At 46.6% G+C, this 16,993-nt stretch overlaps 2 protein-coding genes across 11 annotated transcripts in view; one reads left to right on the top strand and one right to left on the bottom strand.

Moving 5' to 3' along the window:
* The window catches only part of LOC116850399 (nephrin-like), a 539,959-nt gene that overhangs the window by 38,094 nt on the left and 484,872 nt on the right, over positions 1-16,993 (bottom strand). For all 10 annotated transcript variants that reach the window (XM_032828638.1, XM_032828641.1, XM_032828642.1 and 7 more), the window contains 2 exons: positions 9,680-9,824; positions 6,646-6,776 (listed from right to left, as the gene is read on the bottom strand). In XM_032828638.1, the coding sequence (XP_032684529.1) occupies positions 6,646-6,776; positions 9,680-9,824 (276 nt within the window). The remainder of the gene's footprint in view (positions 1-6,645; positions 6,777-9,679; positions 9,825-16,993) is intronic.
* The window catches only part of LOC116850410, a 198,430-nt gene that overhangs the window by 11,634 nt on the left and 169,803 nt on the right, over positions 1-16,993 (top strand). The gene's annotated exons all lie outside the window — the stretch shown is intronic.

Below are 16,993 nucleotides of genomic sequence, written 5' to 3'. Positions count from 1 at the left end.
CCTTAACTGCATCACCGGAATTTCTAAAGGAGCAATACTCCGTCGTTAGCAATAATTTTATTTACCGCGCGTCTACGATGTCTCGACGATACCTTCCCACGTGGGAATTGTGCCGGCACACGCGTCAAAAACGAGATATCGCCGTCGTGACGTGATAACGTGATTGCGCCGTCCGAAATGATTTCGGCTCTGAAACGGCCGTGGCCAACGGCGATTGCATTACTTATCGGTGTCCTTCGCGCTTCTCTTCTCCAGTTCTTAAAGCGCCGATCGATAGCCGGGCGTTCCATCCGCGACACTCGATTTTCAGGAATGCGCCCAGAGACGTCCCTCGTTGGTCCACGAAATCTCAGAACGTACCGGATGGAACGTCCAATTTCGTTTTGGCGTCGTCTCTCCCTCTTTATCTCTCTTTTTCTCCCTCTTCCTCTTCCGATTCGGAGGATCTATCGAATTTCTTCGCGCCCTTCAACGGAGATCGCTTCCCGTAGGAATGCTCGCTGCTTCTGGACACAGGAACCATCTCCCGTCACAAGGAGATCCTGTGTGGTTGCGCTGTGTGATCCCCTCAGCGCTTCTCGTATGGTCGGACGCAAAAGGAGCAAGCTTGAGGGAAAGAAAAGGGCTTCTGGGGCAGGAGAGGGATCGTTCATTCCGGTCAGACGGCGCACTGATTCTTTGAAAAATTGCCAACAAGCCACGACCATACTTCCTTTCTCTCCTTCTCTTTGTTCCTTCCTTCCTTCCTTCCTTCCTCTTCCGTCTGTCCAACCTACCTATTTCTTTCGCCTCACCTCCGCAGCGCGCTGCCATCCCTCAAAGCATCAAAAATCTTTTTATTCCGCTTACTCTCCTCTGCGCGGTGGTCACACACAGCGGCCTGGCCGGGATCTTCCTTTGCCGGTTCGCGCAAGGATGCGGCTATAGTGACTCCTTGGACCATCGCCCGCGGCTTCGGCCGGATTGTAATTCAGCGAGCCTCGATTCATCGCGAACGAGATTCGTATCGGCGCAGCGTAGGTGGGTAGATAGATGGTGGGTAGATGTGTGTCGAGGTTCGCGACGGATGGCCAATACCTGTTTGCCGAAGTTATTTGTATTTTGGTTTTAGCAGTAGCAATCCCGATTGCGCGCGGGCGGGCCGTACAGCGATATGCTGTTATCGAATATTCGTAGTGCGTTGCACTGTTGTCGATTTTATTACGACAGGGAACGAGTGTGGCGCATGGAGTCGATCAATTACGGTGTTGCACGAACTCACGTGCTCTTTTTGACTGGCTGCCGCGAAATATTTTCCGCGCGGTATGGCCGTGCTAGAGCCTTTATCGAGACGCGGTGTACTCTCGTGCCGTACCTGATCCGCCACGAAATAACAAAGCAATACACTTTTGTCCCTCGTGTTTTTCGAGACACCGTCAATGTGCTCGCGTGGAAACACGCGAAATGCGCATTCTCCACGTAAAATCCGCGCGTAATAAATATTTTCCACGGCGAGTTTGACAACTGCGACGGATGGCTCGCCATCGGAGCCATTAGGATCGGGCGGGGATCAGCTGTGTCCGGCGATTACGGCCGGTGTACTCTCGAGGAAAGTCGGAGATGCGGCACAGATACTCGGTGGAGGTAGTTCGAGCAGCTTGTTCGAAAGTTCGCCCACTATCGGGCTCTTTTTAGAAGTGCCGGGCAGAGACTTTGGGTGACTACGCGATTGGATATCGTTCTCGATTTCGCCCTTTCCTTCCCTCGTCCCGGGCTCGTCTTATCTCTTAACGAAAAATTGCGAGATCGAAATCGTAGGGAACGAACTCGCTCTCTCGCTCGTTTTCTCTTTCTTTCTCTCTCCTCGTGTCCCACCTCGGAAAGTCGCCCTTAACTGGAATTCCAACACGTCCCGATCGCGATGGTAGTGAAATTGATTGATGTACGGCCCGCCGAATTCTCGACGCTAGAGCATCTACTACTTCCTCGGCAACCCACCGTCACCCTCACCCCCGCACACAGCTCTCGACTCCTCCGCGCGATCTCGCACCTCGTGCCACATTAAGACCCGAACTTGTCGGGCCGAATCTCGCGTGAGTAGGAAATGCATTCGGTCGATTCGTAGCGAGAAAGCCGTTATTCCCGGTGCGCCCGTGCGCGATTCGATCGATGTACAAAAGCCGCAACGTCGATATGACTACATCAGACACGGCAGGGGTGGCGCGAGGCGAACGTGGAATCCCGCGTTTGATCGATATCACCGTTTTCGCGCTAATGTTAACGCGCGACTACACTCGCCGGTATTCGAAGCGCCCGAGACGCGCGCGCGTTGTTGTTCGCGTGTGCAAACTACGGCGCAAACTCGCATTATTAATTTGTCCCTTTCGAGCACGAGTTTCTCTTAGCTTCTCTCGACCGTCTCCTTCCGCAGACTGTTCCGCCCTGCGGCGGATAAGACACCGATCCTCGCGAGACTCCGCGCTCATCCCTAATAAAATTGCCTAAGTGGGAGCCGCGTCGTTTGTCAGAGCTTGCCGAACTTGAACGTTCGATATCCTCGTAACTGAGAGCTTCAGACAAAATTCCGTTTCAATCAAGTCCGCTTGACATTGAGCAAGCACTGCTACAGTATCGCCGCGACTGAGAGTACCTTTTGTACGAGGTGAATTCGAGAAAAGACATGCGTACAGGTGAACTTACGAACGTGTACGAAAGAAATTTTCGATTTTTCCGCCGTGTGCCCGCGAGGACAACAGTATTAATGGGATCCTCTGCCGGCAGTACGTTCGGTCAATCCACTTTGCGCGAAAAGATGAAGAGTTGAGGGAATCCTTTCAGGGACTCTCTCTCTCTCTGTGTGTGTGTGTGTGTGTGTGTGTGACGCGCGCGCGCGTCTCTCTCTTTCTCCGCGTCTAAACCGGCCGGCCGATTGGCTCGTCGATGCTGCAGGTAGCTACAGAACTTCTCTATTGTCCCCGTGAATGATAGAACCGACTTAATCACTGCACTCCATTATGTCGGCCACCTTACATTTCTTTTTTCGCCTTCTCGATTTCTTCCTCCTTTTCCCCCTTATTCTTCTCGCTGTTATTCCCGTTTCTTTTTCACTTTCTAATTTCTCTCTCGGTCCCTCGCTTGCGCATCGTTTCCTTCCTACCCTATTCTCCTGCTTCTCCACCTCCAGCAGTTCCCGCTTCTTCTCACCCTTCGTACCGCCTTCTCGCCGTTCATGATTCTTTCTTCCTCTTTACGATTGCCACTCAAAAGGTTACTGCTGCTAGGGGCAGCTCGAAACGCTTTTCTAAGACCCGATGGTGCCGGATCCCCAGCCCGATTGCTAGCTCGGGATTGATTGGCAGATAGTACGTGCCAACGGCCCTTGTAATTCCTAGGCAAACCTTTCCGGATGAGTGAAAGGGACCAGCGCTGCCGAATGAAACGTTCCTCTGGTGTACCGAGCGCGGACGTGAAAATCCACCCCAATGACATGCTTAAAGGTGAGCGCGTTCGGGAGAGATTCGGAAAACCGACGAGTAACAGGGAATAAATGGAAATAGGGCATTATGGAGAGATCGACGACGTTCCCCTGGTTATAGAAAACTCGCTAACATGCTCGACTCGCGCTATATTTACACTCCGAGGGGCGTTTCTCAATCTCGTGAATTTGAAGGGAGCGAACGTTCGCGATCACGCAGTTTACGAACATTAACAAATGAGGGTATATTCTGCTATTTTATTATCAGCTTATCGTTCTTACAAATCAACCGCGACGCTCACACGTCATCTCATTCAACTTCAATCGCAGCAGTTCGATAATCATCAAAAGAATCACAGCCGGATTAACCGAGGTCCGGCTGAGGTGGCCGCGCGTAGCCTCGAATTCCCATTTTACGATGAATAGCGCGAATCGAATCGAGTCTAGTAATCCGTTCGACGTTTAAAGGCACATACAAAGACTGAGGGGAGTTTAGTGGACCGGAAGCAGATCGCTTCGCCCCTGAGCGGCTCGATGCTGCTAGAGGGCAATCCGCAAGCGTGAGGAGGAACTCGCGGATGTACGTTGAAGGGGTGGAAGGAACGGGGAGGGAAGGAGGGAGAGAGAAAGAGAGAGAGTGACACCGTGATAGTCGAGCCGCTTCCCGCTCCCACTCCGGAATGAAGTCGGATCATATTTTTAAGATGCAATTTCGAGGGAAATCTCTTACGCGGTAGCAGCTGCTACTCTCTCGCCCACCGTTAGCCCGTTTGCTGCAGCCCTTCGCGACGTATATCCGGCGAAAGGTCGTCGTGCGACGAAACGAAAAGATGTAGAGAGAAGGGAAGCGAGGTATGAGTCGAGGTTAAAGTGAGCGACGGAACACGGTAGGGATATGAGGCCGCGGCTGATCCCGGAAAAGACCGGGGTGGAAGCTAATGCATCGCGCGCGGCGCTCCTACGAGATTCCCTCGGCCGGCGTAACCGATGGTAATATAATTACAGCATATGTACCGCATACCTCCTGACAGACATTATAACTGTCGGATTAATTTGTTATTAGAATCTAACTAGAGAGACGTGCCGCAGAGAAAGAGAGAGGGAGGGGGAGAGAGAGAGAGAGAGAGAGAGCTTGGAAATTAAGTCGACTCCTCGCCGCGTAAACAAAATTACGGTCGACCGCTGTTCGCTGTAAAAACAGAAAAAATTCGTCGAATATCGTTGAATGTGGTTTTCTGTATGGCAAAGGAAGGAATTAAGAAATGCGAGTCGACGATAATGTAAAGTACAATTTCTCCTCACGTGTTCTCTTCGCGAACACTCGAACAGTAATAAATGAAACTACTCGCGATATATTTCACGTGACTACCATGTAGCATGTAGTTACTCAAATTTAACGATTGCTCGCTTAACCTACCCGGCATATTGCCTGGGCTTCTTGTATCTAGAACATCTAAATTTAAGTTATCACAAATTGGGATCGCTCCCCAGATCGGTCAAAGGATTTAGAAGTTTATAAGGAACATAAACAGATATTCTAATTTATGCATATATAAATCAATTTCCTTTGAACAGAAAATTGCTGGTTATATATATTTTGAGACTTTAATCGCGATTATTAGTTTCTCGGGTGTCTGCCGCGGATTGTTCTCGCGTCGTTAACGGAAGTTATCGGATGGTCCCGACGTCGGAAATTAATGCACGGCTATTCGTAATCGCGCGTCGTCGTCGTCTTGCTCGTCTTCTTCGTCGTCCTCGTCGTCGTCGTGTCGTGCACGTGTACGCGCGATTCTGAAGCCGGTAACCGGTGATCGGGACGATTAGAATTCAGGAAGTGCGCGTCCGTGGCTGCCACCGATACACAGGCCAACAAAGTTTGTCGCTGATAGTCTCGAATACGCCTTGGGAGCGTTCCTTTAACTTCCGACTCCGTTGCAATTGCAGCGCGCGGTAAGTGTATACACAATGCACGACGGCGACGGTGGCGTTCCGAAATTCAAGTAGTACCGTCTAGAATAAGCGGGCGAGCAGGCACAGCAGTCTCCCGAGGCAACTACCTCGTATGAGCCGGGACTAACTAACATTACTTACGCTTTGATACGCGTTTTATGCTTGTTGCACATTTTCGCGCCCTAAACCGTGTAACGGTCCAAGTACGTGTAACAATGACGAATGCAAAATTACGAAATTTCGCTCAATTCCTCTCGATATAGCGCGAATATGACATAGCTTTGTTTCAGTAATGACATTGTCGAGACACGCTAATTTTTAGGATATCTGTAATTAATTTTTTTTTTCAATGATCGTACTCGTCAACTGATGTATTTTGATTGCTGGTCGATTAATTTTAGCACCTGCCACAAAATTTTGATATAGGGCGAATAATATCCCAGACAGCACAATGTCTAAAAGTGGGACATAAGACGTCTTTAAGATGTTTTTAAGTTGTCTTTAAGACAAGTTTATAAAGTATTGTCTTAAAGTTGCCTTAAAGACGTCTTATGACTCGATTTTGGACATTTGTGCCGTCTGGGATGTCATAGCTTTGTTTCAGTAACGTTGTCCAGAGGTAATTTTTGGGTCATCATTGTAACTGATAAGTTGACGTATTCTGACAATCAGCTAATCGTTTATTTCTAACCTCTACCACAAAATTGTATATTTTTAATATTTTAACATTGATTGTAATTAAATACCATTGGAAAAAAACTACGAGGAGAAATTAATCAGTATCGATGCAATTAAAATAGGAATAAATCGTCAAAATTCTCGTTCGTGATTATCGTTCGTGTCGGATTTCCCGTATTGGTGAATAATCCGTGACGTACAGATAGAGGAAGATCCTCGTTGCGCGCTTTCGTCACCGAGAATGACGACGTCGCGTCGGTGCTTCACGTCGATATCGTCGAGCGAGATTGATCGCGGCGTATAGCGCGGCGGCTCATATATTATGCAAATAAAGGATTTAAAGTTCTACTCGGTGTTTGATGTATGAGGTATTACTCGAGGCAAAAGTGTCACGCGTATCGACAAAGTTATCGTTGAAAGAGTCTCTTTACACACCCGCGGATTCCCCGTTGCGTAGATTTTTACGTAGTCATACGTATTTTTTGCTGTCACCGCGGCGTCGTAAAAAGAAAAGGAAGCGTCGAGTTTGCGGCTTGTGTGCATGAGTGCGCATTTATTCTTACGTCGTGTATCCAGATGAGCTTAGACCAAGGTGGATTGGCCCTAATATGACACTCGAAGTACACGTCATCCCCTTCCTTGATGTCCTCTGGGCTTAAGGTCGATCCGAGGTTTAACGATACTATCGGCGGATCTGCAAGCATAAAATATTGAAATCTTCTTAGGATGTGTGTCTCAGTGCTCTGAGAGAAAGAGTGGGGAAGAGTGGAGGGGGAGAGAGAAAAAGAGAAATGTTACGTATTTTACGATATGAATAGAGAGATTTTTCTCGCTTTTTTGCTTCGCTTAATATGACATCGTGACACATTTCTATTGCTCCATTCAATTTTTTCTCTCGTTGTCTCGCAAATCGCGCCGCCGTCGAGGACGTCGGTGACGGCAAAGACGAGGTTCCCGATACAAACTGCGGATACGGTCTTTCGAAGTGGTGTAATTTCGAGCGGTAGTGCGCAGAACGGTCAGCGTAATCGAATACGTGACGTGACATCATTTCCCGTATTCTGCAGTTTTTCTCGTTTCGCGAATTCCGCCGCGTGCGCGCACTCCTTATGTATTTCCTGTTTGCCATTGCCGCTATATTTTTGCCAGATGTGCAGGTGCAACGGACGCAACCGGACAGATGAGAACGAACGATAAACCGTACGGAATCGAGGAATTTATCGCCGCCGAAGTAACGGCACGCCTCCGCAAAATTGAAAAAATATCTGACCGGTGCGCGCGATCCTCTGTTCACGTCGCGCTCTCTTTCTCCCACCGTTATTTATACGTGTCGTACAATTAAAATGAACGTGCAGTAATATACGACGCCTCGCGCATCGTAAAGATGCTTTTTACTCTATCGAGCTTATCTGTGTCGGCGCTCGTGGATTTACGTCACGGGTCTGCCGCTGCTATCGAGAAACGGTCGATCTAGCGTGCCGTTATCATTGAACGACTTTTCGAGCTACTTTAGGAAATTAATCTCGAGACCGAAAACTTACTTACTCAGTGGTTTGGATTTAGAATTGAGAAATATTATTATTCGAATAGCAAAGAGAGCTAAATAAAAAATAGAATTAGGAAATAAATTAAATTATTTTTCTTCAGGAATAGATCGTATCATCCACACACACGTTACCTCAGCGAATTCCGCCTATCTCCGTTTTGTTATCTTCCCGATAGATAATAATAGCTCGGATTTCGCTGTTCGCGGCCATTATTACTCAGTGGCGGCATCAGACATCGCGAGAGAGCCGGTTGGAGTCGTAGATTAAAGGCGCCTCGACACGGAAAACTTTGGGGGATTACGAGCCGCGCGGACGCTGACCGAACTGCCTTGAACTATTTTATCGCGAAAGAGAAGGCGCGCGGAAGCTCGTGACTAGGTTTGTCCGCGCGCGACTTGAGAGATCCGTCCGTGTAAAATCCGCCTTACGCCCGCGCGATAATGGTCGCGTGGCGATAAAAGCGTCATTATTATTTCTTCCCACCCGCGCGTACGGCACGTGGGTAATCATGGTCGACGGGCGTCTAGCCTTTACGACTTGTACAAAATTTATAATCATTGTCTAAGCGTTATCGCAATCGGTCGCGCGGTACCGCCGCCGCCGGTTTTAGCTCTAAGCGGCGTGTAGTAATAATAACGCGAGATAGCAGCGCGAGATATACGCGCACTGCAACTCGGCCGCGATCATTTTCCGCGCCGTCGGACTATATGAAATATACAGACGTTGGCACGCGCGTCAAAGATTTTCCCTCTCGCGTTTCGCACGATATCGCGAACGCAGTTCATCTGGAAGAGAGACGCGTTCCCGGCTGCGAGGACGGATGTGGGTCGGTCATGGTTGTTCGAGCCTCTCTTTCCACCTGACGACTGTTGTCTCCTTTCGTTTTAATATGCGCCGAGAAGCGTGCCATAACTCTCGACAGGTCGAACGTAAAGTTTACGAGGCCGGATGAGGGTAGTTACGCGATAATAAATTTCACGGGCGCCTGGTAAACCAGCTCGTGACGTGCGCGCGATGTCGCGCCGGTTACGTATAACATTCCTACGCTGCGGTTATGCCTGTCGTAATAAATGACGGGAGGAAAAAAAGAGAGAAGAGCAGACGTCCCATGGAAATGAGGCGCCTTCACTTTGAGCATAATAATCCGTCTCGAGATGAGAGACGCGCGTTTAGCGACTCTCCTTCTCTCTCTTTCTCCCTCGTGGGTTTGTAGAATTGCGGATCTACGGAGAGTCGAGGGAAGCTTAACCGGGATCGCGCGATTTTGCGGAGTCGCAGCTGCGTCCGCTCGAAGCGATACGGGAATAGATGAAAAGAGCATGAAATAGAACGGCATTCGGAACCGATCAAAAATGGCGCATTCAAATATAACTATGTAAGCGCACTGATTTAAAATAAAACTTGATTTATGCACGACTTATAGCTATCTTTGGTCAAAAGTATCATTTCGCCATCCTTGGTAACCGAGTAAGGCGCGTCTCTTCCACTCTTTTCGCGCAGGTGTGCTCACCTTCTCTTTATGGGGATCCAGATTGAGAATTCTGGCAGAGCGGACGCACGCGGGGATCATCGGCGGTCCCGACGAATATTTCGGTTGTAATTTATGGGAAATCTCGCCAAGATCTTTTTATTGACACTGTAAAAAAGAAAGGAGGAAGGGGGCGAGAAGGAGGGAAATGTGCGAGATAAAAAGGGAACGATGCGTGAACGCGGGATGAGAGGTGACGCGTCGCGGCGCGCGGAATGAAGAGGCTCGTAAAATTGGCCGATTCGGGACCCGAATGAAGATGAGATGGAAAACGGTGGCTGCCGGGCAATTTCTTATTTTTCTTTTCCTTTTTATGACACGCGCGCGCAAATAAAGTCGAAGAGCGGCGGGAGAGGGGGAGCGCGGAGGAAAGTTGAAATCGATAAACAGCATAATGTGGCCGCCATTCGTCATGTTGCCGTGTTCGATTTGCCGCGATCAGTTTCGCGATCTGTCGGCCGCGAGCGAGTTTACGGTCCGCGAGAAATTGGAACGTTAAGGAAAAATGTAACGTGTACTCACACACGACGTCGATCTTCCAAGACTTCTCGACGAAGAGTCCGGTCACGTTTGGATTCTCCGCTCGGCAGGTGATAGATTTCCCATGATCCTCCACGCCCGGCTCGAACTCCACTGTGCTGACGGTTCGATTTTCCGATCTCTCCTCCTGCGAATCATCCGGTAAATCGTCAAATTATTTCCTCTCTTGCTTCCCCCTTCTCTCTCCTTTTATCTGTTATTCGCTCGCTCGCACGTATGGCAAGTCGCGCGAGAAAGGGCGACTTTGCGACGCCGCGTCTGTAAATCGACAAGTCGCTCATGTGTCGAGCTTACAAGAGCGCCCAGCTCGACAAGATGAACGTCGTATGAGCCGAAACGTTACGCCGTTCGTCATCTACGTCACCGCGCTTTCGCGTATTTGAGAGACACCGTCTGCTCTATTCTGTCCCGTTTCATCTGTCATCGCTATACATCCCGCTCGCGGAACTTTTTATTTGCCGTGCGGATGCAAATAGCAAATTCAAACAGTTAAGTCGCGGCGCTTACGCGAGGTGGAGGAAGAGGCGACAGCGGCGACACCGGGAGTGAATTAGCACACGCGCTACTTCGGGTTGCGCTTTCGCTCAACCGGAAGTCCTAGTTGTTGTATTCTGTCAAGGAACCTAGCGACGTGGCAGCCGAGTGTCGATCTCTTGGGAAACTGCGTTTCGCAGCTCCTGTCTCCTCTGACGAAAAGTCGCCCAGGTCGCACGACGACGACGACGACGACGACGACATGAGTTGTTGATTCAAACGTGGCACAGATATATTAGGCCACCGAGATTTTGATCTTACCATCAACCTCAATATTCCATTTAACGCTAATATCACATCATATTATGTGTTAATTTCTTCTAATCCTATTTAACCTACTGACTTTGCCGAGAGATCCCTTTTTAGAATCTACAAGTGACATTTTGTGCGTTTTCTGTCATTTAGAGATAGATTAGTTTATTCTCGAAAAATTTCGAAATCTAACTTCTTCATATTTGATTTAGTAGAAGAAGAGAAGAAGAAAAGACAAAAATCTGATTCGGCAAAGTAAAGTTGCACATTTCATTAGCTCTCATTAAAAAAAAAAAGAAAAAAATATTGAAATTGGTTCAAAGTTCAAAGTTCAAGACCGTAACTTTTTTTGAAACGTGAGATTTCGCTTGACCCCATTGTGCGGCGTTCCGCCTGATATGTGAAGAGATTTGACTCTTGGTCGAGGCAGTATTTTTCGCAACATAAAGTTGAATCAATTAATAAGTCAATCAATAGTTAGTCGATATGGGAATGAGTAAATGGGAATTTAATACCTTCTTAATTGGAATTTAAAAGGATAGCTTGAAAAAGAAAGGTCGATTTCACGTACATTTGATACAAAGATCGGAGAATAATTTGGTGCATGCGTCTGACTGATTTCAAACAACAAGAATTATTCTATTGGGTAGTCGCATGAAAGAACCGCGATTAGTCTCTTACAGGCCGTACTTTCTCTCTCGCGTCATGTTAGTTTGTTTCCCATTTCTATTTTTGCACTCGGGGATTTAATTGCGTTCGATTCGCGCTGCCTTGTTCTTATGCGGCCGCTCAGCGGTAGGGACTCTCTGTTACTCGCATTAACCTACTCCAGTTTACAGTACTTTGAGCTCCACAAAACGTGAAACGGGAGGGGACCGCCGCGCTGCGCCCTGTCTTCCCCAGTTGTTAGCCGCTTCGCGCTTTAATCATTATGCTAATCGCATAACCGTTGTGTAGGGCAAATTTCGTAATTCCATGAATACATAATGTTATCGGGGGAATGTCGATAAATACTGATTATTATTTCATCTTCCTTTCCTCGCGCTTAGCCGCCCCATATTTCCGATTGTTTGCAGACCGGTTACGCGCGGCGCGCGTGCTACGATATTAATAGTTAATAGTAGTACCAACAGCATAAATCGTTGATGAGGCAGCTCGTGGAATTGTATCGACAATGGCATAATATCGCGCGTCGCGGGTTGAAAGGGTCGCCACCACGGTTTTGTATTCATCGAAGATTTCAATCAGAATTATACAACCCACCCTCGTATCTGGCGCGTCGCGAAAACATGCGCGCGCTTTTATAACGCTGATATTTATCGTACATTGCACATTACGCTGTGAAACAACCTTAATGTAATGGGAAAATCTCGTTGATTAACAACATTAGCTCGGCGAAATTGCTGATCACCAATGAAAAATATCGAGCGCGTCCGTCAATTATTATCTCTCTCTTTCTCTTTGTATCGTTCTCTCTGTATTTCTCTTTCTCATTCTCTCTCTCTGTTTCTCTATCGTTCACGCATCCATCCGCTCCCGTTGTGATCTCGCGACGTGCTCGCATTTTAAACACCCGACTAAGCACGGGCGCAATTAAAGCGTCCCTCTGAAAGAAAACGATGGGGCGCGTATTGAAAGAATTAATGGAATTACGCTGCAACACGCGCGCGCGCAGTTCCAGCCGCCTTGCCTCGCCACGGAAAGAGAGTTCGGGCCGGACGAGTGTAATTTAAAAAATAATAATTTCGCGCGTCGCGCACGGCTGTCTCGGGGGAAGGGGAGGAGAGGGGAGGGGGCTTTCGAACGCGCGGTATAATTCCATGGCGCAAGGTGGCGAGCGACGTGGGGAAAAAAGACCGAGGAAAAGCTGATTCGACGGCGCTTGCCGTGGTTAATTTCGGTTATATTAAGTCGGGCGGAGCGTAAGCAATCGTGGTAACATCTGTCGGGAATTCGTCGTCGACCGGCTCGCGCGCGACCGGAGCGGCGACGCCGGAAGTGCTCCGGGTCCCGCCGACGTGGCGAGAATCCCTTCTAAGCAGCGCGAATTCCGTTTCGCGCTTTCGTTTGTTTTCTGCTCATCGTGGCGGAGCGAGGGAGGAAATGAAGAAGAGAAGGAGAGGAATCGCGAGCTCGCGCTCGGTCGCTCGGTCATTTCGACGTGGCATTTGATTTCAAAGCACGCCACGTCGATACTCCTCGGAACGGGCTTCTTATCCACTTCTATGCTACTTCGAAACTGGATTTTGTTTCAAAGAGCACCGGAGTTTACTCGGTAATGGGGGCAGAGGGTGTCTTTAGATCCTCTCGGAGTGTCGTGAATCGAGGCGAATGTCGCTGCAACGAAATACGATCGGCCATCGGAGGGGAGGGGGAAGGGGGTCAGTGCCAATTACCTCGGGCCAACCGAGACCGATCGGTCTCGGAGCTAGGAAGCAAACCACCGAACTCGATCATTTCGAGTCGATCTCGAAGAGATCCCGCGGACGTTTCGTTTTTACAGTCGCGAACTCGATGAGAGAAGGGAAAAGTCTCGCTCTACGAGGAATGCAACTCTTTTTTTTGCCACGTATATACGCTTCCCTCGATCGTCATCCCGGACAAGCACTATCGTCTAAGGGAGAATTCACGTCTTGGCAGACAAACAGAGAACAGAAAGGCAGAAACGAATCAGAACTCGCGCTGTGGTAGCCGACAAGTTTCTACTTTTCTGACAGCGCGAGTTCTGATCGGCCCTTCTGTTTTCGGCTTTTCCGCCGAGATGCGAAAATTCTCCCTGCCTGATGTACAATGCGTTCTTTGCATCTTGTTTCTTGTTTCTCCATCCTTTTCGGGCTTAAAGCTTCATCTATCAATATGTTCTTTGCTTCCTGTTTCTTGTTTTCTGTCTTTTTTTAGTTTAAGGTTTAAGGTTTGAGTCAGAAAGAGATAAAGAAAAAGTAACAGGAAGCAAATAACACATTATAAATCAAGGCTTTAAGGCTTCAAGTCAGAAAGAGAGCTAGAGAAAAGGGAGCAGGAAGCAAGCAGCAAATTGTAGATCTGAACTTACGCTCACAGTCGGGAGACGTCGTACCGCGTTCGTTTCATCGGCCGCGGTGACACGCGGAGGCACCTTGCGCGGCATCCGCAATCATTTGCACACCGCTAATCAGTGAGCGGAGAGAACGGAGTTTTCGCTCGCTCGGGGAATATTGCGGCCCCCGATACACGGAGACGCCAAAACGTCGTTAAGCACTGCCAACCGGAGGTTGTTAATGAACTACGTGAAATTAATTAGGGCCGCGTGTCACGACGCCGGAGAGACAACGCCGGCATCTCGGAGAGCGCACGCGGCACGCTCGCTCGGCCCGACCAGTGCGCCGGTAGGAAGTTGTAGCTCTGATTCGAGATTATCGATAATGCCGGGCCCCTCAGGTACCTAACTATCGCGACTCGAGCCAGCTCGGCGTATCGGCCAGCCAAGTTGGTCGACGTTCGACGTGACCGACCGGCTATTTCCACCCGAGTCTAAGCGCGAGTACGACGAAACTTTGCGGAACGTTGACGCGTACCCAGAAGGTAGAGCAACGGTCGTTATTCTCGTTTCCGGGTCGAATGTCGTCGAACAAGACAGGAAGCACGAGGAAATGAGATCATTTGGAGATGACTCGCGTGCGACAGACGGCGATTAGAGATTTAAAACACCGGGCATTATTCGTTCATCTCTACGACGTTCAAAGATACCTCGTTCCACAATCTCCGAGTCTTGAATGAAACGCTGGATATTTTCGTTGCGCCTTGACGTAGTGGCAGAACTGTAGATGTTAGATGAATGCACTGACCTACATTGAGCTTGCCTTTCATATTTTAAGAGACACGACGGTAAAAGTCGATATCGTTTGTATCCGACATTTTTGAGCTCGTGGACTCGGAAGTTTAACCGATATGAGCGACGCGATTTAATATTACGCACGGACTTGCTTTCTCGATGCTGGAGAAAATAAGGACTTATAAAAGAGAAAGATAGAGAGAAAGAGAGAGAGATGTATATACAGGGTGGCCCAGACTTTTCTCTGAAATTTTTGTGGAAACGGATTGAAGTGAACATAAAATATCCATACCATACCATTTTGCGATAAATCTCGAGATATTAATTAAAGAAGACTAGTGAATGATCACGCGCGATAAATGAGCTGTAGTGGCGTCGTCTGCCGTCGTATACATTAGGTAAACTGAATAAAATTTAAACAGAAATTATAGAAAGCTCCTTTTTAGAATAACTAACAGTAAGAATTGAAGAGGCAAATAAGGAGTACAGCACGGATGTCTTAGTGCTATTAAATACTAATATTACTTTTATATAATATTAATATGATAGTGGGAGGATAAGTCCAGCATGTCAAACGCACGTATCGAAATTTTTCTTCGATTAACGTACGCGGCGAATCTACCTTTCATACTTAGACCGATCCTTGAGTCCCAATTTTATATATATATATATATATATATATATATATATATATATATATATATATATATAAAATTGGGACTCAAGGATCGGTATAAGTATGAAAGGTAGATTCGCCGCGTACGTTAATCGAAGAAAAATTTCGATACGTGCGTTTGACATGCTGGACATAATTATCCTCCCACTATCATATTAATATTATATAAAATATATTAATATTAGTATTTAATAGCACTAAGACATCTGTGCTGTACTCCTTATTTGCCTCTTCAATTCTTACTGTTAGTTGAACAAAATTTCTTCTACTATTTTGCAAATAACTATATAGATTTTTAGATATTAGTTACAGAAGATTTGTGCATTACCACGCACAATTGTGTAACGATTTTCTTTCATTAATAACTAAAAATCTACGTGATTATTTGCAAAATGATAAAGGGCTTTTTTGTTCAATTTAACTTAATATACAAGCATACAATAGCACACATCGCAGCTCATTTACCATATCGCGTATCATTCACTAATCTTCTTTAATTAATATGTCGACTATTATTGCGCATATCGCAAAACGGTATAGGACTTTTATGTTCACCAAGCCATTCTACGTTCCCACAAAAATTGCGGAGGACACCCTGTATAGAGGGGGAACTTAATTTTCATAAGTACGCGGTAATGCGCCTTGCTCATCGAACTGGCTTTTCATTCATTTCATGTCGTGATTAATAAACGGCGATTCCCCGCGGAAGGGATACGTTGCTCTTCTACGTTCGGATGTAGTTTAACGGGTACTCCAGGAAGCCGGCAGTAATGCGTTCCCGACGATACATACATTATCGGGTAATGTCGAATATTCCCAGCGGCCCAGACACGGATTTTCGCACTGTGCGTCCGCTCTTGTAACGACCGCATCCAGCGAAAACAGCTTTTACCTCGGTAACATTTTGACGAATATTACGTAATTCGCAGTCACTGCGCCCCGAGGAAGTTTTCCGGGTACGTGCTGCTCTCTCGCAAGGACGTATCCCGCGCGTCTTCCGCTCGCAGATTGGAATTTTAACTTTGTCCCGTCAAGTTGGACTTAAAATACTTGGATTATTGCAAGGGAACGTCGGCCGGCAGCAACTTTCCACGTGATTCCATGGCTGAAAATGGAAATTCCGTCTCGTGGAAAATGCGACGCCGTTCCGTTCGGCAATGTTGCAACATCGATACAGGTTGAATGCAACTTTCGCATCGTTTATCCGACTACACAAAGAAAAACGTCACAAAAAAACGACTAAGCTTTATTTTTACCAAAGCAATACTCACATTTACGGTGTAAAACTCTACTTTTATCAAAGCGATACTCCCAAACTTACAACATTGAGAGAAAAAAATGGTTGAATTAAAATTATGGTTACTTTCGACCCCAGCTATATTTTTCGATTATTATAATACGAAAATGGTGCTAGTAACACGCACACAAGATTATCATCACTGACATTATAGCAGAAAAATTAATTAAATAATAATAAATTCAAGAAAATTATTAATTAATAATAATTTTCTTAAACTTATAATTATAGTAATTATTTCTCTATATACTATATAGTTACAAGTGCATTTTTTCAACATTTTTTTCAGTGAATGCGCAATTTCTTAACTCTTTTTGGAAAATATTAAAATATAAGAAAACTATAGTTGTGTGTTAGAGAATAGAAAATATCATTTTCCAATACGTAAAAATATTGTTTTTATCTTTATCGTATAAATAAAAATTATCATATATATAAAAGATTACGTACGGTAGCTCGCAAAACGATTGTTAGACACAATAAACTTCAGAGTGATGCCAATGGTTCAATAAGAGAATAATGTCAAAAATAAATTCTCTTATTGGATTATCAATTTCTGAAATTCATTATGTCTAAACCGTTTTGCGATCCACTGTATATACCTATCGTTCTATTTCGAATAGACGGTTAAATTCACCTCGGTATTTATAAATGTAAGATATTAGCTCATGACATGTATCGTGACGCTCGTTCTCGTGACACTCGTTCTCGTGACACTCATTTCTT

The sequence above is a fragment of the Odontomachus brunneus genome, unplaced genomic scaffold (assembly GCF_010583005.1).
Source record: "Odontomachus brunneus isolate Ranch 3 - 2012 unplaced genomic scaffold, Obru_v1 Obru_scaffold_144, whole genome shotgun sequence".
Classification (NCBI taxonomy): domain Eukaryota; kingdom Metazoa; phylum Arthropoda; class Insecta; order Hymenoptera; family Formicidae; genus Odontomachus; species Odontomachus brunneus.
The sequence above is the reverse complement of the archived record's forward strand: the minus strand, read 5'-3'. Positions and strand labels throughout refer to the sequence as shown.